The sequence below is a fragment of the Lissotriton vulgaris genome, chromosome 1_1 (assembly GCF_964263255.1).
Source record: "Lissotriton vulgaris chromosome 1_1, aLisVul1.2, whole genome shotgun sequence".
Taxonomy (NCBI): domain Eukaryota; kingdom Metazoa; phylum Chordata; class Amphibia; order Caudata; family Salamandridae; genus Lissotriton; species Lissotriton vulgaris.
The window spans coordinates 1588263607-1588287921 of record NC_141685.1 but is presented as its reverse complement, the minus strand read 5'-3'; the positions used below and the strand labels follow the sequence as shown (position 1 = coordinate 1588287921).

Below are 24315 nucleotides of genomic sequence, written 5' to 3'. Positions count from 1 at the left end.
CAGAGGAATGACATAAGGATCATGGGTATGTCACTCTTAAAGTCATACTTGATGGCAAAACTACATTCTTCACTGACGCCGCAACAGCGTGGGACTGGTTGGAAGATTATAAGATAGAGACACCTAGGACACCCTTCTTTCTTAAAAGGTGTCCAAGAGTCAATGGGCCCAAGGCACAGGAAAAGACACACCTAATTGCCAACAAAGAAAAATGAGGGAGGAAGGATGGAAGGGAGGTGGCACTGGCGGCAGTGCTGGCAATGGACCCGGCAAGCATGGGGGAGAATTGTCGACCCTGGAAGCCTCCGGGGATGAGGCGATGTTTGAACTGGGCCTCTCTAGTTGGCAATGGCTTGCACCTTTGTCCAAACAGGGACCCTTGCTTCTAGTCAGAGTAAGGGGGCTACACTCCTATATAACCCCTACTCAACCCTGTGGTAGCTTGGCACGAGCAGGAAGGCGTATCTCAAAGTACAGTAATACAGTGAAAACACTACAGATGGACACAATACAGGTTTTATAAAAATAAGTATTCTTTATATAGACTTAACACAAGACCCAAACGACAGAAAACCATAATACAGTATTAAGAAAATGACTTTAAGATGGTAGAAATAGCTTAGTTCACTTTAGATGGTAAATGCGACACACTTCTCACAAAAGTACCTTTGGATGCGTCACGCAAGATAAACAAAAGTTTTGCAGGGAGAACGATGCGTTGGTTCCTTGCTTCAGGGGAGACGATGCCTCTGTTCCTCAGTGCTTGCGCAAAGTAGGCGATGCGTCTGTTCCTTATTATTATTATTATTATTGCATTTATAGAGCGCACAGCTACCCGGAGGTTTCCCGGCGCTTGCCTTGGGAACCAGTCCTGGCTTTTCCCTGTGAGATAGCCCCTACAGGGCATCCCCAAGGTGAAAGCCAGGCATCCCGCCGCAGGGGGGCCGTTGTGGAAATTAAGCAAGCTTAATGCCCAGAGTTGCAGAGTGAGAACCCATGATTAGAGCAGGCACCGAAGCGAGAATTATCGAGTCCGTGGACATTTGAGCTCAAGACCCTGCCGCGTCGGGAATTGAACCCTGGTCCCGGGTCTGACCTCAGCTTCCGGGTCTGCCTGCTCTACACCGTGAGCCACACTTCTCCACCGAAGAGGAGGTGATGCAACAATCTTGTGGTGCGTCCCGATTGCGATGAGACAAGATGGCGCCTCAATGCGATGCGCCGATCCCTTGCGATGCGAGAAGATGGCTCCCTTGATGCAATGATGTGAAGACGATGCATGCACTCCAGATGGCCGTGCAGCGACTCTGTAACTTTGGAGCTGTGACAGGCCTTGCACACACTTCTCCGGTGATGTGACGGCGGCCGTTGCGGTGGCGACACGCTTCTCCGGGGATGTGAAGGCAAACAGCCGCGATGAAGACACACTTCTCTGGTGATGCGACGGCAACCCTTGCAGTGGCGACACGCTTCTCCGATGATGCAATGACAACAGCTGCGGATGCGACACACTTCTTCTCATTGAGTCGCGCTTCCAGCTCCCAACAATACTTAGGCTTCTGCAGACAGAATTCCCAGCAAGGAAGTTCAAGCCCTTGGAGATTCTTCTTTAAGAAGATGAAAGTTGCAAATAAAATTCTCTCTCCTTTCCTTGGCAATATAGAAACCACTGCAGGCCAAAACCAGAAAGCAACACACTGGCACAGGGGAAGTCCAACTCCTGCATAATTTCAGGTTTTACTCCTGGGCAAAGGGTCCGTCTTGATGTCCAGAAGTGATCTAAAGTTCTGGGGTCTGGGTCCCCCTTTTTATAAACACAAATATTTTGTCTCTGAAGGAAAAGAGTGTCTGTACCTAGTCCAAATCAGTTCTGGGTGCATTCTGCCAGTGCACAACTTCTTCCTTTGTTAGTGTGGACCTGGGTCATCAGACGCACCACAGGAGGTGGAGCCAGCATTGTGGAAGGCAGGCACAGCCCTATTCAGGCCAAGGTGCTACTCCTCCCACCGCTCCCAATGCAGGTAGGTCCATTCAGCCTAGTGCTGACTCACACTGCCTCCTGGAGCCCCCTCAGCCCCTGTCACTCACACACCAGAAATGCAATATACAACCTAGCAGAGGCAGGCTGGATGGTTTAGGCGAGAAAATACCTATTTTCTAAAAGTGGTATTTTCAAACACAGAATGTTAAAACCAACGTTACTAAAAGATGTCTTTTATCATTCTGAGTTCAGACATACTAAATTATTTTTTCAACCATGTTCCCTGAGTCACTTAGCATTATAAAATGTTATAATCAAATTGCCCATTCGGGCCTATGTGAACAGGTAGCCTTGCAATAGTGAAAAACGAAATTGGCTGTAATTCACTTTCAGGACATGCGAGACACATCAGGGCATGTCCTACCTTTCACATACAATGCACCCTGTCCTAGGGCCTACCTTAGAGGTGGCTAACATGTAGAAAAAGGAATGTTTAGGGACTGGTAAGTGGGTGCACTTACCAAGTCGACATGGAAGTACTAAACTGCACACAGGCTCTGCAATGGCAGGCCTGAGACACACTTTACAAGCTGCTTCTGTGTGTGGCACAATCAGTGCTGCAAGCCCACTAGCAGCATTTGATCTACAGGCCCTGAGCACACATGGTGCACTGTACTAGGGTCTGACAAGTAAATCAAATAAGCCAATCATTGAGTCACTAATCCATTACATCAATATAACATAGGGAGCACTTGCACTGTGGCACTGAATAGCAGTGGCACAGTGCCCAAAGTATTTAACCAGCAAAAACATATCAAAAACAGAGGAGACAACAGTGAAAAATGGAAGGGAGACTCACGCCAATGGTACCAGGTCTAACAGGCCATGAACGATTTGGAAATAGTGGCCGACCCTGCTCTGCCTGCCCTCACACCTCCATTGCCAGACTACTTGGGCCCACTCTTTCTTCCTTAATTGTCAGTTTGAATATAAATTCATCAACAACATCGGAAAAGTAATAGTGCATAATTAAATCTTGCGATGAAATAAAACATTGAATACAAACTTTGTGTAAAAAGAATAACACATCAAATCTTTAAAGCAAATTTAATAGCTGATAAACATCAAATGATTAAAAAGTGACCAGTGCATAATTGGTGCATATACTGAGGAGATACTGCAATTTCCTGAGAGATAAGCATACATGGGAAACATCATTTTTTGGACAATAAATCTTCAGACTTTTGGAGACAAGTAGCAGCTGGTAAACATTATTCAAGCAAAAAGTGAGCAGTGCAAGGTTAATAGATTTACAAGGGCAAAATATGCTGTTTCCTAATCAGAGTTTAAGCAATTTTTATCTTTTTGTCAAGATGTTTGAAGAAGTTTAGTCACAGCGAACTCTACGGTAGGGTTAGGGTCTGTTTTACAAATTGGTTCTGCTTCCCAGTAATTAATCAGTACAATAGATAGACAAAGAGGTCTAATCTATTTATTCACTCCAGCCTATACGTGGGGCAGAAAAACAGTATATACTCAACACTTTCACTGTTTAGCGTATATGCAGGACATTTATCATGATCTGACTTTGGGTCAGACCAGTTTTTCGTGAAAGATGCTAAAGGAAGAGTATCTAATCTAAGTTATACATACAATTTCCTAAAAAGCAGGGTTTGCAGAAGGAGCCCCATCAGCGAGCAAGATGGCCGCTTAAGGACCGGCTCCACCTACCTTCCGCTCCTGACTCACCATCCTGCAATATATCCTCAGCCCGACCCCACTCCCGGGTGGGGGAACAGTAGCGATGCCCGCGGGCGAAGATCTGGGCTTTCCCCGACGTCCGGTGACCGGGAAATATAATCTGGAAGTTTGAGGCCTGCCTGACTGTGAAGCCGGGGCCTCGAGTGGCAGTCTGCCCGCCATAGAGTTTAGCAACATCAGCTGCTGGGACGGGGTGAGGTCGGCCCGGCTGGAAGAGTGGGCGGAAATAAATTAAAAGTGATTTTGAGGGCTACTATGAGATCTCCAATGGCTCAGACATTCTGAGAGCGTAGAACGGTGAGCTCTGTGCAGGCATAAGCACGCTGCTGTTGACCAGACTCGGCTCGCCTGGCGGAAGTAAACCAGCGGAGGAACATACAGACGGACCGTGACTGCATCGGGACAAGTGATTAGCCCGGTAGTGCGCCAACATCAGCTGTGTGTAGGCGAAGAGGCGCAGCATCATTGCGGTCCCGAAAGAGTTGGCCTGAATGGTGGGAAGTGCGGCTATGGCCCCGTGATTTGCGTGGAGGGGGTGGGGTAGTGCTGCGACTGTCCAGTGTTGCCGGGCAGGCCTGGCAGCGCAAGATTCCTGACAGGGCCACGGCGGTAAGGCACGGAAAACTCACTGATTGTGGGAACTGCCTGAGTGCTATTGGCTGTGAGCCCCGATGAGTCCTGCATGTCCTGGGAACTTCTTAGTGAATGCTTGAGATTGGGACTGCGCCTTGTCTCGGCCACCTCTTGAGAGCAGATAGTGACTGTGGTCTGACGGCTGCGCTACATATAACAGACTGCCGGGGAGGATTTGGTAGGGGTGTCTGACCACAGAATGAGGCTGCATCTCTCCCGCCCGGATAGGATCTCAGTGTAGGCCTGAATTGACTTCCTGGGCCGGGTCCGACAGTGGAGAGAGTGGTGCGATTGGAGACATCCCGTTATTGACTACTGATATCGGCGGAGAAGCCGTGAACTGGACGGCGGACGTGAGAAGACGTACTGCTCATCGAGGGCGAGATAGCGGTGAGAGCATACTCAGACAAACCCCTGCCTAAGTCTATGAGAGGGACTAGACCAGTCCAAACTAACAAATTGGATCGATATACCCTACCTAAGGGGTCCCTGATTGAATCGAAAAGGGGCCCGAGGGGGGTTCTGAAGACACTCCTGCAAGTGAAGAGCCTACGTTGGCGGATCTTATGGCTGCAATCACTGGAGTTCGTATTTCCTTGGGCCAGAAGATGGAGGCTTTGGACAGTAAACTTGACACCGTGACAATTTAAATGGGGCTGATAAGGGCGGATCTCACAAAAGCAAGTGAGAAAGTCAAGTCGCTGGAGGTCAAAATAACTAGCCTAATAGATGATGTTAACTTGCTGCAGCAGGAAGTGCGCAATCTCAGGACTTGCAGGGATCTTACTGACCGTAAGCTTGATGATTATGAAGGACGGGCAAGACAACAATATTCGCATACTGGGAGTGCCGGAGAAATCAGAGGGACCAACACCAGATCTTTTTGTGGAAAATCTCATTCTCAATCATCTCAAACCTAAAGGCCTCAGCAACTTCTTCACAGTTGAACGTGTCCATAGAGTCCCAAGTGGCAGACCTCGATCGGGGGTGAACCCCCGCCCTATGATAGCTAGAGTCCTCAATTTCCGCGATAGAGATGTGATCCTTCAGACGGCTCGGACTACGGCCCCATTGGTATTTGAGAACGCGACCCTGCTGTTCTACCCAGACTTCATCCAAACAGTGCAAAAGCAGTGGCAGGGATTCTTGGCGATCAAAAAGAAACTGAGAGACAAGGGTATAAAGTACGCCATGATGTTTCCGGCCCGCCTTCATGTAGAGCTCAATGTAAATGTAAATGTAAATGTCAAGGTATTTGTAGAGCGCACTGCCACTAAGCGGTTTCCTGGCACTATTACTCATACCACTGTGGAACCCTTCCTGGCTTTCCCTGTGAAGTGTCCACTCCTGGGCACCCCAGGGTGAAGCCAGGCATCCCAGCGCTGCTGGGGCCGGAGTGGAGGTTAAGCAAGCTATTGCCCAGAGTAGCAGCGTGGGGCCCATGATTAGAATAGGCACAGAGGCGAGAATTGTCAGGTCCGAGGAAATTGAGCCCAAGACCCGCCATGGCGGGAATTGAACCCTGGTCCTGTGCCAGAGCTCTGCATCAGGGTCTGCCGCTCTAACCATTGAGCCACACTCCTCCACAATGGAAAAGCCTGGTTCTTCAACAATCCTGAAGTGGCAGCGGATTGGTTAGATAATGTCCAAATGCCGGGCTCCGGGTCACTAGATCTGGCGGAGGCCGATGGACAATGACTTCGTAAATGCAGGACCGTAAGGGGGCAATACTTAGTTGTGGGTGTGAAGGGGGCATATATTCGTATTCCTTGCCTAATAGAGCCTAGCTGGGTTATTTTTGATTCGGAAAGTGCAGGGGTGGCTATGATGAGTCGAGGGAGGGGATGGCGGACCTGCTAGAAGGTCCTCCTCTGTTTTCTACCTTTAGTTACCTGTAGATTTGATTGGGGCCGACAGGCACACTGCTAGTTGGGGATAAGCGTACGCTACATGCAGGGGTGCAGGGAGGGGAGCTGGGGGTTTTCTATTTTGAGTTATTTTGAAATTCAGGCTTTTGCTTGCTTTTATATTGATCGTATTGTGTGTGTTTTTTTTTTATTGTTTTTGTATGTTTGGTTTTAGTAAAGTTTGTTCTTATTATCTTTTTCATGCATCAGTGGACTTAGACGAGATGTACCACCTTAATGTCTTCTGGTAGGCAGGGATTGGGGTTTACCACGCTCAGTTGGAATGTGAATGGGCTGGGAGATAAGATAAAGCGAGGGATGATCAATCAGTTGATCCAGAGACACGCACCTGATGTAGTTCTGCAATAAGAGACACATCTTGTTGGGAATCGTTGTATGGAGTTACAGAGGGGAGGATATAAACTGGTGGCACATGCTGCATTTACTTCGGGATCCAGGGGAGTGGGGATATTGGTAAGAAATTCCTTCCCGATGACAATTCAAGCCACTTGGACGGACAGCCGTGGCAGGTATATTGGGATCTCTGGGTTGTGGGAAGGAAGGACGGTGAACTTATTGTCTATATATGTTCCACCGGCCCTCCGGACCGAGACCTTTCGCGATCTGTGTAGAATATTCCTATCTCTGCCTCTTGGAATATTGATTGTGGGAGGTTATTTTAATGCTGTGATGAATGGAGAATTGGATAGATTCCCACCCCGAGTTTTGCCGTCATCTTGCGATGATTGTCAGACTTTCTAGAGACTATTGGTTTGATGGATGGATGGAGACTGAGAAACCTGTTAGACAAATATTACACTCACTCCTCGACGGCTCATGGTTCCCTCTCGAGAATAGACTGGCCTTTTTTTTTTTTTTTAATATTTTTATTAGAAATTTTTATGGGCACACGTAGAGCACTACACAAAATTCACAAAATATAAATACATATATTAATCAAGTACTAAAGAACAGAAATTCTATATAACATTATACATCACTTTACTTCCATTTAACCCACAGAACATAACGAAAAGTGTTAAATCAATTATGACTTTCATTTATCCTTTCTTTCCATCGATGAACTGGTTCCCATATTTGCCTTCCCAACCTCCTTGCCCTTTTTCCTTTCCTAGCATAAATGCCTTTTTCTAGATTAAAAGTCCCCAATAACATGGCAATCCATTGTTGAGTTACTGGAGGTATTATATCCAGCCAGGCTCTAGCGATCAGCAATCTATACACCGCCATTGCTGCAAACAAAAATTCACAATATTCACCATCAAACCCCCTAACCCCTAACATAATTACAGTTGGTGTTAACATCACATCCAATCCAAGTATACGATCCATAAATTCTTCAATACCTTTCAACAATGTTCTTAATTGAGGACATAACGCAAAAATATGTATACTATCCGCTGCCGGAGTACTGCAGCGAGGACAGGTAGTCCCTGTAATACCACCCCACTGTGCAATGCAATCCGGTGTATGGTAAAGTTGATATAAAGTTTTGTAATTTTGGGATTGAAGCGAGGCAGAACAGAGAACGGAGCATCCTAATTCCAGCGAGTCCGAAAAAAATCGGCTCTGTATTCCTAATTTCCCAGCCCATTTATTTCCATATTTTTCAATATCATCTTGCTTCAATTCTACCAAGTTAACATAAAAACGGCGAATAGAACACAACCCGCCTTGTTCTATAGCTTCCAGAATGTTATTTTTTACAAAGCCAGCCTCACCGCCTTTTTTCCTGCTGAGAAAACTCCTAATCTGCAGATACTTAAAAAAGCTCTGTCTAGCAATATTAAACTTTGCCATCAGGTCGGAAAATTGCAATATCTTTTCATCTGGGCCCAGTAGATCTCCTATTTTTATAATTCCTTTTCTAGCCCATTCTGCCATAGTAGCATCAGCAAAAATTAAAGTGGGAGGGTTTTATTCCTCTAGAGTCTAGTGTATCTGTTGAATCTACCCAACCCAGACTTTTTTGCTACAGCTGTCCAGATGTCCAGATGTTATGCGCCGCTAGAACAGTCTTAAATCGAGTGCGTTTATAGTATGAAGAATCGGCACAGTTTAGGAAAGCATTCGCAGTTTCAGAGCCCAGTACAATAGAGTATACCATGGTTGAAAAGGCATTAACATTCAAATCTACTCCGCTTGCACCAATCAGACCCTGTATATATTGAAGAGCCGAAGCCCAATAATATAATCTAAAATCTGGAACCCCCCAACCCCCCCTAGCCCTTGGTAAAGTCATGTATTTGTAAGCCCGCCTGGTCTTCCCATATGACCAAATAAACTTATTCAAAATTGACTCAAGCTTATTAAACCAAGAGGACTCAAACATTAAGGGTATTGTTCTGAAAAAATAAAGAAACTTAGGGAGTATAAGCATTTTAATCACGTTGGTGCGGCCCACCAATGAGAGTCTAAGGTTGTTTATCCTGACCAAATCTAGGCTTACTTTTCTCAATAAGGGGGAGATGTTCCATTCTACCACTGTCTCCAAATTAGACGAAATTTCAACCCCTAGATAAACTTCTGCCAAAACCACTCGTGTATCGTTACAACATACCATTGCATTCTTAATGATTTGAGTTTTGGCACTATTAAGCCTGTAACCAGAGATTATGCCAAATTTATGGGCCTCTTGTTCAATTTCTCCAATTGCCATAGATGGGTCCGGGGTGATTATAGCAACGTCATCTGCGTATGCCAACACATTAATTTCTAACCCATTCGAACAAAGGGGGGGAATTCTAGGATTAAAATTAAGATAACGTAAGTAAGGATCCATATAGAGTGCGAAAAGAAGTGGGGAACTCGGACACCCTTGCCTTGTCCCTCTTTTTATCTGTACCGCAGCTGTGAGTTCCAGATTAATTTTAATTCTAGCCATTGGGGCCTTATATAAAACCTGAATTGCTCTAATATATCCTTCACCAAAACCATAATGTCTCATTAACTCCCACAGATACCCCCAGGCGACCCTGTCGAAAGCCTTCTCGGCATACAGAAATAGAGCTGCAACAGAATAGACTATGTCTTGGTGCCGACATCACAGATAGCCTGAGTTAGAGAGGTGAGACACCTGGGCAGAGGGATCTCTGATCACTCGCCAGTCTAGTTTCGCACAGAGGTGGGATGCAGGGATGTTAGAGTTTTCCCCACAAATGCATGGCAGTTAAAGGATCCCTCCATTAAAAAGGAGATCAGGCAGGCCACAGACAGCTACTTCCACAATAATGTGGGAACACTGGAGTCAAAGAGCACCCTTTGGGAGGCATACAAAGCAGTAATCCAAGGAGAGGCACTGTCCCTAATCTCCAGAAAGAAGAAAAAAGGTCGCGAAGAAGTGGATAGAGTAGAGGCTGAGTTGGTGGCACTGGAGGGGAAAGAGTCGAAGTTTGGCACTCCGGAGATGGGACACCGATTGAAACTCCTCTGTGATGAGTATAAGAACCTGGCGAGAGAGAGGGGTTGGGCACAGCATGCAGACACTCAAAGTAGGATCTACAAACATGGTGATAAGGCTGGGAAGTTGATTGCGTGGCTAGAAAGAGGGGAAAGGGCGACGCGATTGGTGCCTAAGTGGCACTCAAATAGCCTAGGTAAAATTACAGATTCGCAACAGATATTAGAGGAGTTCTCGTCCTACTATAGCCTAGTTTATACAGCGGCAAATACATACACAGAGACTGAGAACGCAGGCATGCTGCAGGATATCCGTATGCCGACGCTGTCGGAGGAAGACCAGCAATTTCTAGACTCTCCCCTCACGAACGATGAGGTGGCACAGGCAATCAGGGGGGTAAACTCCGGGAAGGCCACCGGCCCAAACGGAATCCCCATTGAGCTATGTAAACCAAATGCCGCGAGATATGTTTCTTGAGAGCAAGGGAGAAGGTCAGCTCCCATATGATCAGCGTAATGTGAGGGAATTTTATATAGTGCTAAACTGTCACCCAAAGGGTATCCTGGCGCTTATAGCGTATAGCTAATATAGTAGTCATTCATAAAGAGGGTAAGCCACGGATGGAGTGCTCCTCCTACCGACCAATCTCACTGCTAAATGCAGAGCCCAAGATACTGGCAAAATTGTTGGCTACCAGACTAGTGAAGGTCATTACGGCATTGATCCATCCGGACCAGTCTGGATTCATGCCCCGCCGTAACACAGCACTAAATATACGGAGACTGCACGGGATTCTGGCCAGTGCATCACATATACACGAGCCAGCGGTTCTCTTGTCGTTAGATGCCACTATGGCCATTGACAGAGTCTAGTGGCCCTATTTGTTTGCAGTCTTGAGTAAATTGGGCTTTGGTCCAGAGTTTATTGGGTGGATCCGCCTCTTATTCTCATGCCCCCTTTCTAGAGTTGTGGTGAACAATCACAAGTCCGCGGATTTCCCTCTGGGACGTGGAACAAGACAGGGATGACCTCTCTCCCAGTTACTGTTTGCACTGGCGCTCGAGCCGCTGGCGGCATGGGTGCGATGGGACAGGACGATTAGAGGACTAAGATGGACACCAGATTGGGAGGACAAAATATTGCTATACGCGGATGATATCCTGCTTTATCTTACTACCCCCCCGGGACTCACTGATTATTTCCTAGACATTCTGGCCATATTCAGGAGATACTCGGGCTTTGCCATTAACTGGATGAAATCGGTCCTCTTCGTGATTAGCGGGGACCCACCTGACATCCCGAGCACTGTCCCCTCCGGATAGAGCCGACAGGCTTTAGATATCTAGGAATTTTTATGACCATGAACCTGAAGCTACGATACAATAATAATCTGAGGCCCCCGTTGGCTCGACTCCACCGGGATGTGGAGAGATGGAAGGAGTTGCCGCTCTCCCTGTTGGGACGCGCTACTCTGTTCCAAATGATGGCGCTCCCACGGTTTTTATATGCGCTTCAGAATGCCATGGATCTGGTGCCTCCCTCATATTTTAAGGATATAGAGTCTCTTCAGAGACGACTCCTCTGGGAAGGAAGACCACGTATTGCTTTTTCCAAACTCACATTGCCCTGGTATGATGGGGGAATTGGTTTGCCTGTACTCCGTAAATACTACTGGGCCTCCCAACTGGCGACGATTAATCATGCGATTTATGGGTCACCCCTTGACCCAGGGTATGCAATGGACCGGGGCCAGATGCCTGGACATGATTATATGGGAGCCCTCTATACTAAATCGGGTAAGATCTCCCTCATTGGACCGGCTGCACATGCGGTTCGGGTGTGGCATATAGTCAACCGACACCTCAAGTGGGATGGGAGAATCACGCAGGCCACTCCTCTGTGAAGCTCTGAGGACTTAGGCAATTTGTGGAAAACAAAGGGCTTTGACCGATGGGACCTCATCGGGATTTCAAGAGTCAAAGAGTTTCGTTTGAGGCCCTGCAAAACAACTATCAGCTAAGCGAGAGCGAGAGATACAGGTATCTTCAGATGAGGCATGCCTTACTGACAAATATTCCCCAGGGCACTACACCTCCTGAGGCTTCCCCGCTGGAAGATCGAGTAATAGACTGACATATCCCCACTAAAACCATCTCACTGATCTACAGAAAACTGATTAATCACATGGAGGATCCACTAGCGACCCTTAGAGAGCAATGGAGTGCGGACGGTTTAGTCATAGATGATGACGATTGGAGGGAGGCGGTGTCATCCCCTAAAACAGTGGCCATCCAGATGAGATTACGGCTAGTGCAATTGAAGATTCTACACCAGTCCCACATGACTGGGCCTCGATTGGTGCGAATGGGTTTGGCTGAAGATGGGAGGAGCAGGAGACGATGTGGAGAGATTAGAACATTTATGAATGTATTGTGGCAGAGGTACAGCTCTATTGGGTGAAGATACATGAGAAGTTCCGAGAGGTACTGGGGGTGGAGGTGCAGATGGAGACTCAACGCTGTATTTTGAATGTCTGGGAGCCCTCGGACCTCACAACACATGGGAAACAATGGGTGACACTCGCATGTATGATCGACAAGCGTAACATTGCGCAACTATGGGGTGCTACTCAGGTGCCTCAACTTGGGAAATGGATGGAAGATCTTGACTGGAGTATGTTCAGGGAGAGATCGGTATATGTGGCTAGGGGTCGCCCTGGAAAATGAGGGAAAATTTGGGGCACATGGAAAAGTTATAGAGATGATATTTGTGCCCCTCCAACTGTGCAAAATGATGTTGTAGCACTGGAATCTCCATGACCCCAAAGAAAATTCAATGTATCCATTGTGATGGGTGGTAATGTATAAGTGATTATTGTAAACTTATAGATGGTCACCTGATGCTTATTATTTATTTATTTTCTTGATTGTTAATAAAAAGATTTATTTTTTTAAAGTGGGGTTTGCAGGTAATCTAAAAATTCCTCACAGTTAAAAAGGGATCTTCAAATTTAAAATGGATGCGGATAAACTCCACACCGAGGATGAATTCACTCTTTTGAGCTGAACTTGGGACCAAATCCCCTTCTTCACAAGTTCATTGTGCGGGATGCAGGTTGGGTTAGACCAAAGTGTTTCAGCTCAGGGTTGGCAAGAGAATCTTTAATTAATATACTTCCACCTTGGGATTTTTAAAATGTGCTGTCTAGTAACAATACCTTGAAGTCCTGGTCTAAAGTGTGCAATTTCTTTAACGTGCCAAACTCTAACCCAACCCAAAATAGGATTTATGGCAGTACACTCATCTATTGATCACAGAACTAAATCTCGAAGCAAGGGTAACAAAAGGGGTACTCTGTGGCAGCCTAAACAGTGATCTTATATAAATAATTCTCAGAGGGTGCTTCAGCATTGCTATTGCCCCTGAGCTCAGCTCCACAGACTGCAGCATTAACGGCCTGGGCTCTATAAACCTCCAGTACGGGGAGATTGGGTGAGTCATAAAATCTTTTAAAACTTTGGCTATTGCACATACCCTGTGTTTAACAATAGCTTACAGTTTTTGATTTGGTCTCTCCAGGTTTCCGACTGATACCCTACTACCCAGATAATCCAAGTCCCTAACTCTTTCCAAAACACTTGATCCTATGCTTAATTTACATCTTCGTGGCCTTCTGGAATTTCATGCCAAACTGCTAGTCTAGTATCTGTAGACATTTCTGAGTTTTAGAGAGAAACAGGGCATCATCGGCATTGGTAACACCAGAACTTCTGGCCTGCCAGGGTGGAAGAAACATGCTCACAGTTAGATAAATATTCAAGACAGCCATTGAAAAACAAAATAAATAGTGTAGGTGCTAACACACAGCCTTGATGGATCCGTCTGTTAACTTCTATTTTCTCAGTAAGCTCTCCATTGGGGCCATTGCAAACTCAGACTACATGTGACACAGAAGGTAAGAAAGATAAGTAAAAGAACTCCTCCCTCTGAAGGGGCTTTGGGAAGGCCTGCACTGAGACTTGGAATACGGCACAGTGAACAATAATTGGTGGGTGACCATTGCTGCCGGTACTTGGGATTGGGAGTTGAAGGAATTGTTCTACTGGTGATGCCAGACTCACCAAACTGGATTGACTGAGTCCACGCACGGGCTGGCTATAAAAGGCTGGTGGAACCCCTTCGAGGTTCCAAAGGGTGGTGGCGGGACACCTACCCACAGATGAACATCACTAAATAGATATTCCTGGCTTGGAATGATGGAGGACTGGGGTCGGAGCTCAAGATATTTTAGGTTCATACCTATTTAAAGAGGATGAGGACTCAAGTAATGTTCCTTGAAGAAATATGTTAGAAAGCGCATCATGCTCTCGGGTTGTAAAAATGCTGGAGGGGTCAGGTGCATGCTACAAGCTATTCCTCGTATGCCAGGGGATCTGACAATGGCCAGGGGTCCCCTTTCAAGTCATGGATGTTAATAAGGACTCAGAAAACAGGTATGTCCTGCTTCACTAGGAGGCTGTACGGTCAAGATGTGGTCCTCGGGTAGCCTTTATGCCCTTAATACTGATCAAGCCATTTTCTTTGAATGACAGACAATGAAACTGGCAGCAGGTGCTGCAGCTCTATGGCTCTTGGGAGGTCATACCAATTGTGTATTGGATATGAGACTGGGTAACTCTCACCCGCCCTTTACCTCAGCCCCGGCGGCCAGGGTAGCGGCTGTAAGACTGCAGTCTAGGGGATGTGTGGAGGACGTCATGCCAACCAAAGGGGATACTTCTTTTACTCTGTGCCTCATGACCTGCATGTCCGACTGAATAGGTTTCTGACCTCTAGACTGCTGAACCCCAAGGTCAAGCATGCAGAACATCTTTGCCAAACGTTGTCAGACCATAATCCTTTGCTGATACACATGTAATGGACTAGGGCCCATCCCCTGGTGCCCCCATGAAACTACAGAGTGTTTTCTCAGAGAAGAGTTGAATTAGGTAGTTACCGATTACTTTGAAGAGAAACATGGTACAACATTCTCCCCAGGTGCGGAATGAGAGGTGTACAAGGCTATGGGCAGACGTCACTGTACTGAGGCAGGGGTAGAGGTTTGGACAACATTTGAGAGGGAATTGATGGCAACGGAGCATACCCTTAGGAAGTTGGAGGAAGAGGTTGTCACCAATCCAGACTGCACTGCACAATACTTACTATAGAACTATGTCCACCAAGTGGCGCAATTAAAGGCCTTTTGTTATAGGGAATATCTGTCATGGCAGCACACAGAGGCTGGCCGGTCTGGGTGAGTACTAGTGTGGCTTATGGGCTCAGATCAGAGATGGAGGATCACTATGTAAATCCAAGACGCTCAGGGGGCCTCAAGCATTCGCAATATGATCTAAACAGAGTGTTACTTGACCCCAATCAGTCCCTATACGAAAAGGGTTGCTAGTCCTAGATGATGTCATTGATGCCTTCATCTCCAGATGCGAGCTCCTACTAACCATGAATGAGCAAAGAGATAGCCTAGGGGAGACTATCACAGAGCAGGAGTTTAGAGCCGCTATAGACAGCTTGGCAACGAACAAGACCCCGGAACTAGAAGGGCTGCCAGACAAATTTTATAAGACCTATGCCAACCTACTTGCCCCTCGCCTCACCAAATTGTTTGTGGTGATAAAAGAGGAGGGTCTACTGCCTCCATTTCTGAGAGAGATGTAATTCACAAAATCAGACAGGTATCCCATGGATGAGGCCTCCTACCACCCATTTTCCATGCTCAATCCGGATAACAAAATATTGAGCAAGGTGCTGGTTAATCGGGCTCCTGACACTTATGCCCCTGCTGGTCCATTCAGACCAATGTGAGTTTATACCAGGCCGCAGCACCTCGGATAATATCTGCATCTTACAGGAAAGCCCTGTGGAATCCCGGCAGTCAGCCATCGCATTATCTAGAGATTTGGGAAACGTGTCTGACGCAGTGGGCTGGCAGTCTTGACCAAACTGAATCTGGGAGGCGGCTGGTCCAGATATATAGCCTTGCTGTACACACATATGACCGCAGGGGTCTGTACCGGTAAGATAGTGTTGGAACCGTATATCCTTGGCAGGCGTGCATGACCAGGCTGCCCACTGTCAAGTATGCCCTTTGCGCTGGCAGTGAAACCTTTCGCTGCCATAGTTCAGACAGAGCTTGTGGGGGGAGGGAAGGAGCTGGCCGATGGTGTACACTTCATCTCCCTGTATGCAGATGACATAATATTATAACTCAGAGGTGGTGAGTTGGAAACGGCGACTGTGCAACCACTACTTGAAGACCAGGGGAGAGTATCTGGACTATTCACAGTCTGGCAGAAGACCATTGCATTCCCGCTGAGCCCCTGGGGAGAGGAAGTGCCAGAGGCACTGGGTGAGACAGGCATTAGTTGGTGTGGATGCACCCTCCAATATCTTGGTATTAGAATCTAGCATAATGATGACGATTTTCCGAAGGGCAATCTGGGGGTGGCGTTATGCTCCCTGAAAGGGAACATGGAACTTTGAAAGAAACTCCCCCTAGCAGTGATGGTCAGAATAGCCTGACTAAAATGATTAAGTCACTGTGCCTTTTATATTATTTGGCCAATCTTCTGGTATGGCTATAAATTGATTGGTTCTGAGACCTTGATAAACATGTGCAGGATTTTACCTAGGGGAATAGTAAGCACAATGTTGCCTTGTCAGCATTGAAGGCCCCGATTGACGGTGGTGGCTTGGGGTAACCGATTTTGAGGCATAATATTTCACCTCCTAACTGCAATGGGCAGCTAGATGGCCAGAGGGGCAGAATTTAGAAGACTTGGGGTATCACAGAGTGGCACAATGCCAAGGAATCTGCTGTCCAAGCTGCTGGGACAGAGTCTGGATCAGGCGACCTTCCGAGGTTGGGAATTATAGAGGTGCAATGCTGGATCAGATGTAGTTATTGAACAAACGGGGTGAAACTTTATGCTCCAACAATCCCGCTCAGAGATCTGCTGCTGATCTGGTATGGGGCCACGGAGACTCTCCGGAAGGGTGGGTCGGGTTACACAACCTCACTATTGGTGACTACTACAGAGAAGGGACATGCCTGATGGGGCAGGAAATGGTGGAAGACCCGGGCCTCCCAGCCACGTATTTCCATTTATATGCAAATATTGGGGATGGTCCGAGAACTATGGGGGCCTGGGCTCTATGAACCGGTCACGCATGAAGCCCTGTAGTTACTCTTCACTATGGGAGGGGGGGCAGATTGATTTCCTGGTTTTATAAGACATTCCTGAATATGTTCACGTCCTCTTCCCACTTCTTTAGGGCCCAATGGGAAACCTGCCCCCAGAATCATATCCCAGATTTAAATGTACTGGGGAGCCCCACACAACTTACTTAACCCCTAAGTGGTTAGCGAAAATGTTCCCCACCATTGTCCAAACTTGTCCCAGATGTAGCGTAGCCTATGCCTATCATGCAAATGCTATGGTAATATGCAAAGGTGTAGGAATTTTGGGAGGAGATCCTGGTGTGCTTGGGCGGAGTGCTGGGGCATTAGATTCCACGGCTGTCTGAAGTATGCTGACTAGGACTTATACAAGACCACATAACAACGGCAGGTTCTAGGTTTCTGATGTGGACTCTGACACTGGCTAAGAGACTTAAAGCTTTGCACTGGAAAGCCAATAGTGCCCCGTCCTCCCCAAAATGCAGAAGAAAGATGATCCATAGCACTGAATTTGGAGGAAAGCAGAGGATGTTGGAAATGCCCCATCATGGAGGGGTGGAGTGACCTCCTAGGGAAGTTTGAACACCCAGAATTAGTGCAGAACCTGGGTACGCCACCTGGAGAGGAATGTGACTAAACTGTAGCCCCAATGGCAGTGACCGATGAATTTGGAATGAGACACACGCAATCGAAATGATAGTGTAGGTGAGTGGGCTGTTTAGGTTTTACAAATTGTTCTATTTCCATTGTTGCATAGTCCATCATAATCTGTGGCAATCCTTTATTGTATACTGCACTTAACGAAAAATATGACTCGTGTACACATAAGTGAGACGATGTGCTTGAATATACAATGATAGATGAACAGATGTGCTTTTTCAATGAAGGTGTATAACATAAAAAACAATAAATAGATCCCAAAAAAAGTGAGGTCCATACGCAATGCACATCAGTTTAGCAATCTACTGGGCAAAGGTAAGGAAATGAGTTACTTACCAGTAACTCCAATGCTCCAGCATTGGTATCTATCATAGATTCACATGCTTGAATAATTCCCAGTCTGGAGAAGGGGAATGGTTCAAGCATGTGAATTTATGAAAGATCAAATGCTCAAAATGGTGATAATACTTGGAAAAGGAGCAGGTTGAGGTGACTACACCTTCTGCCAGAAGCCACACAGTCTGCAAACGCCACAAATAGGGCCAAAGGCCAATCTTGTATAAGTTAAAGCATTCAGATAAAAAAAACTAAGGTATATGGACTCCCAAATCACTGTCTTTTAGAAACCAGCCCCTTCGGTCCTTTCAAAGTTTTTCTGTAAAAATTAGCATCATAGAATGCATATCGGATTGGCTTGCAACCCATAACCACATTTTGTTGGGACAGGTGGGGAATCCACACTAAATAACCCTTTATTTCTGCAAATTCATTCTGTCCTAGAAATATCGGCTAATCCAAGGCAGTTTAATTGGCAAACTGTAACGCGGGTGGCAGAAAAGGGCAAGAGACGAGTTTTGGTTAGAGTGGGGTTTATTTGAGAAAACAAGAAGTCTCTACAAGTCTTTCTCGTAGGGACTCTCTGTGGATACGCTTCGTTCTCTCCGCCTCCTCCTCCTAGCGCTTTCTTCCTCCCTCTTTAACAGTCCGGGACTTCTCCGGGGACCGGGCGCTGTGGTGCCGGGCGCGGATGGCTCTGTTGTGTAGTGCAAAGGGCTCGAGGCGTACAGGAGAAAAGACAGAGAGGACATGTGTCAGTCCTTTTATCCAGCATGGTAAATTTAAAGGGGAAAGGGAGCGAGGATGCACCACCAGTGAAGTAATTACGGCGTTGTGAAGGGGGGGGGGTTGGTGCAGGGAAGGAACTGGCTACCGAGTCCACTATACGTCCTCGTACCTGGGTGAGCCACACACCTCCAGGCATGCGGCTGGGCGGCTCGTGTTGCCGATGGCCTCCTGGCTCCCGCGCCGCCAACGGGTCTTCTCTCTTCCTCCGACTCTCTGTAGATGGTATTCTGGTCTCTGTACGTTCTCCAAATCCTCCAACTACTGCTTCCTCCGCCAACTCCTCACTCAACTCCGCTCTCCTCTCTCCTACACCTCCAGTGAACAAGCACACCTGTACTGCCTCGTCCGCTCCGCCCACTCTCCGAGATCCCCCCAGTTAAAGGGACCGACGTCTTCGTCCTCTTCTGGTGGATAGTATCGCCCTGCTGTGCTCGTCCAGTTGTTATGCTGTGAAGAGAAAAGGGGGGGTCATGGTATGAATCCCCGTAAGGGGGTACAGAGTTCTTGGTCCGCTGGGGGAGCGCTCTTCCCTTGCTACACAAACCAACTAATTATATCCAATGCAGACTGTAAGAGGGATTTGTGTCCACCCCATCCTCATGATTTAATGACTTTCTTGTAGTGCTTAATTTGTAAAAAAAAAAAAAAAAAAAAAAAAAAAGAGAGAATAAGTGCCAGGCCCACGTCAGGAGGCCACCTGGGCTGGAACCACCCATTGCCAATGCTGCCAATGATAGTACATAAACAACTCATAACCATCACACAGCTACAGGTATGACAAATCAGACTGTTCAAGGCCCCCAAAGCTATATGAATGGCTTGGGAGGCAGGTATTAGTTGTTTGTAATGTATGCTGAATATTTAACCCCTTGGACGCTCATGACGAGCTCAGCTCGTCATGATGTACACCTCCATACACTCATGACGAGCTGAGCTCGTCATGAACAATGGGATTTTGAAAAATTCAGCATTGACGATGAATCTCCTAAGCATTGATGTGGTTAAACAACTTTTGTTCGGCTTGTCTCTAACTTACAAAAACAGCGCCAGCATGTGTCAGCTGTCATAAGAGCTAGTGATGACAATTCGGCTCCTGTGCTGAGAACCGTAAACCCCCAGCTCAAATTAAACACTGCTTTCTAGTCAATCTTGTTTCCTTGCTCTTGATTCAACAGTTCCTCCCTATTCTTGTGTTTGTTTCGCCCAGAGAGCATTTCGTCTTTGTTTTGACAAGATGACATGTAGACCTCTGCTGGTGATGTTGGGCCTTGTAGTGCAGCTCATATGACCCTGCTCCCTTTATTAAAATCATTACTTTCCCCAAAATGTGCTTGCCCCATCATACCGAAATAGCTGCCTATACTGTATCAGTAAGTGAAAATCTTAAAAAAATTTAAAAACTATTCCGAATGCACTGAGGCTAAGATTTTTCTTATGCTTTAGGAAACATGCACAGTGTGGTCATCAATTATGTCATTTCAGATGTTGCAGTGATGTTATCAATGATGTCACAGAACAGTGGTTCTTAAACATTTTCTTCTGTGGACCCACAGTTAATCACTACTGGATCCAAGGGACCCCCCACTGAATCATTATTGAAATCTAGGAACCCGTACTGACTTATACTGAAAGCCGGGGACCCAGGCCTCAGCATATTCAATGATCTGAAACGCAAAACAATACAGTAGAAAGCATTTATCAGTATACTGCAGAAATGATGAAATAATTAAATGTATTCACAAATATAAAAAATAATATTTAATGGGAAGGTTGGGGATTTTCTAAATTTAACCGAGACCACTAATGACCCACTGTTGTGTGGCGTTTAGAGCTCCGGGTGAATTTTCCCGATTCATGCCCTTATATAGGTACAATTCACATTGCCCTTATATAGGCATAGAAATCAATACCTTATTGAGACATAGCCCATGCAGACAAAATACAGGCATGGCTACTTCCACCCATACTAAACGTCACAACGATTTCTTGGAAAATCGGCTTGAGCAGTTTGGGAACTTCCCCTTGCTTGAATATTGATTTGTCCAAGAACTCATGTACTTTGCAAAGAACAACTATTTCCTAGGGGTTCTTTACTGACGTTATTATACCAGACTTTACATCAATCTATGGCATTCCTAAACACTTTCAAGGTATAAATATACCTTCACTTGCTATGGCAAACTACGGTGGCTCGGAGCAGTTCAACTATCTACTTGCCCGACGCAGCTTGCTACATCAAGTGCCGAAGGAAGCCGACCCTCCAGCTGACGCACTGATCCAGAGGCTGCCTTTCTCACACCGAGAATCCAGCTCCAGTGTTTCCAAGCTCCCCTTGCGGGGTGTTGGGAAATATAGCCCTGAGACAGAGATACCAGACCTCCTTCATTCTAACTAAGGTATGGAGCGGATTAGAACCTAGAGAAACCTTTGGTAGATTCTTGGCAAAAACAACTAAACCTATGCTACACAATACTTACTTCTTCCTGCGTACTAGACTTAGGTTAGGTACATTGGGGTAGGCGTATTTAGAAGCAGCCAGTTGAGTATTTTTAGTCAATGTTTTTTATGTATGTATTTTTATATGGCTTAGAAACCATACAATGCTTTTACAGTATTATTTTAATAAACTATTATCGCTGTACGCATTATACTTTGCAGTCTGCTTAACGATTGTAGCAGTTCACTTCTCTTGTATGAGAAAGAAGACTGTTCAATAAACCTTTTTATTGAAAAAGCCTGTCTCTCTATTTCTCTACAAACTCTGTTGAAACGAAGCATGCACGATTGACTGAGTGAAATACTTATCTATTGTTTACGGAACTTTAGAGATACATTTCTTATTCTTGGGAAAAAAAGTTGTCATGTTTATGCAGTTTTCAGAAACTAATCCCTTCTTGTGAATTCGAGAAAGTTTCTAGTGACCTCTGAGCTAGCTGGCACTCACTATTAAGTTTAATATATTCGAAAGAGACCTAGTCGACCTCAGTCCTACGTCTAAAATATAGGATATATTATTCCAATGCGCAGAGCCAATTGGGAATATAGGAACTACACTACACCACACTATACCCTGTTTAATGTACTTGCACTGCTCACGCGAATCAATCTGAGGACACAAACATTAATTTTTAGACTGCAAATTTACATTTTGATTCTTTATTTACACACACCTTATTGCTCTGTTAATATTACTGGGAAAAAAAGGAGTCACAGACTTCCTGAGTAGGATTTGTGGACCCCAAGCGGTCCACAGACCACAAATTAACGACCACTGACATATAACATGTCATAAGTAATTAGCAGTGCATGGCGAGGGTATGAGTTATAGTTACTTTAGGCCATGAGGAAATGAGAAAACACTTAAATTAAAATTATTGTCAAATTTGTATCTATTTTTGCAACTCTATTTAACAATCGACCTAGGCTACCCTCTCTATCTCTATATATGCAGCTCGCTATATCTATCCATCCATCCATCCATCCATCCATCCATCCATCCACCTCTCTGCCTGTCTGTGTTTCTGTCTTTCCATCTAGCTACCTATACAATTCTGTCTTTGTAAGCCTCTCTATGTAGCTATCTTTTCATCCCGCTACTTGCAGTACAATAAAAAAAACACATTACAAAAAGCATTAGCAAAGCATAAGGGTGGCAGCCAAAGCCAGACAAGCTGGCTTTTTTGGGGTCTGGGATTAGCCAAGACCTTTTGATTTTACTAACATTATTCGTATAATTTAGCTAGTTATAGGGATTTTCAAGCAGACTTAATCCATTAGTCTGTTGTTGTGGCATTCACATTTTAATTCCACCTACACCAGCATGCATGATGGGTAAATGGGTCCGCCCACTTCAGCCATAGGCTGACATCTCTGTGAGTAATGGCATGCTACCCTTTCACAAGGAGAACATCCACATACAAAGAATTTCCTTCAATGACAAGAACTACTATGGTAATGTGTGTGTTTTTGAGAGCCAACAAATGTTTTTGCCTTTAACCAGTGTTTGTTGGTTTTTTAAGATTAATGAGGACCCGCCAGCTTCCCCAATAATAACATTCTGCAAAACGTATGAGAGAATAAACCAAGAATTGCCAAAGCTTAAAGGCCGACTGCTCAAGCCAGACCCATTGGTTTTGCAGGATGCTTGTTGAACCTGTTATTAGAATTGTGATTGTCACTGTCCTTTCTTCCCACGGAGAGAGCCTTCTCAGGAAGTGTTGGGCGCGAGTTGCGTGTCGAACATTTGTCGTCTTCCAAAATGTGCTGCCTTGCCCTTATTTATATCTGGCCAATGAGTTGCAGTATCACGGATGAACGTCTCAATAATAAGCCATATTACGCCTAGTTGTCTGATTTATAGACAACACCTGGTGTGTTACTGATAAGTCCGCTTATTGCATTCTAATATATTAAACTGCTTACTTTAAGATTTGTATGGATTTAAAATGTCACTATAAATATGCATTTTGCATCAGCTTGCTTTGGGTAAATATTCTTCTGCATGCTCTTAAGGGCAGTAGGAATGTTACTCATTTTGTCTGTTTTGCAATTTCCGGAGTCAAAGCATAAAAAATAGTATTAGAAAAAAATCACAAATGTATATCTGCCACTTAATTAAGTTTTACATAATTAGTTTACACGTCAAACCATGTTGTCAGTTGATAAATGATATAAGCAAATGAAGTTCAAGCAAAAGTATTTGTCACAATTTATATTTGTGCATATGGTTTAGACAGCACTGAAATAAAGTTAACAAATCCAAACATTCAATTAATCAATAAAGTAAACAAATAACAAAGTAACTGCTTCAAGTGCACTTTCTAATATTGAAGGTTGAATAACCTATGTTTATGCATGTCATACCTTTAAAAATAATGATATACTGCGGTTCCCAGTTGGTACGGATGAATCAAAATCAGGGTGTTCCCTTACTTTATCTAGAAAAAGAGTGAGAGAGAAAACACGTCAACTATGATCTGGAAGGCAGTGTTCTCTGGCCTTATTTTTCAGGCAAGATACCATGGAAAGACACTACATCAAATGGAACGCCAATATAGACAACGGATTATCTGGTTTACTGAACAGGATGATTTAAACAAAGCCTAGCGGGAAGCAAGTTGCCCATGTTTGGTCTTATGGCTTCAGTTAATGGGTATTGACTGTCTTTTCATTTAACAAACTGTTAAACTGTGCAATGTTTTCACACTATTTGGAGGGCAACCTAATTTCCTTGTTCACATTGAACGTTCCAACTCGAATTGGATGCATCTGTAATCACTCTTGTTTTCAATTACTTTCCATGTTTCATTTTTCAATTAATTTCCAGACGTTTGTGTCTTTTTCCATAAAGTTCTTTTTATTAGGAATCCAATTCCATAACACTTAAAACAGACCCAGCCAACGCTTTTCATCCCTTATAGGGACTTCATCAGAGCATTTGGAAAGTCTAATGTGAATAAGGAAATGATGTAGCTCTCCAAATTTTGTGAAAACATTGACCAAGAATTGAGTTTTGTGGGCAGTCAGAACTCCAGGAGTGGTCATAAGAGAGCTATAAGATTGGGATAATTGACTGGTGCAGTCCAGAAACACC

The 24315-nt window shown here is 45.2% G+C and overlaps 1 protein-coding gene across 1 annotated transcript in view; it reads right to left on the bottom strand.

The window, feature by feature from the left end:
* CFAP54 (cilia and flagella associated protein 54) overlaps positions 1-24315 on the bottom strand; it is a 2285874-nt gene that overhangs the window by 1779838 nt on the left and 481721 nt on the right. The window contains exon 16 of the mRNA XM_086918163.1: positions 23586-23659. Within this exon, the coding sequence (XP_086774289.1) occupies positions 23586-23659 (74 nt within the window). The remainder of the gene's footprint in view (positions 1-23585; positions 23660-24315) is intronic.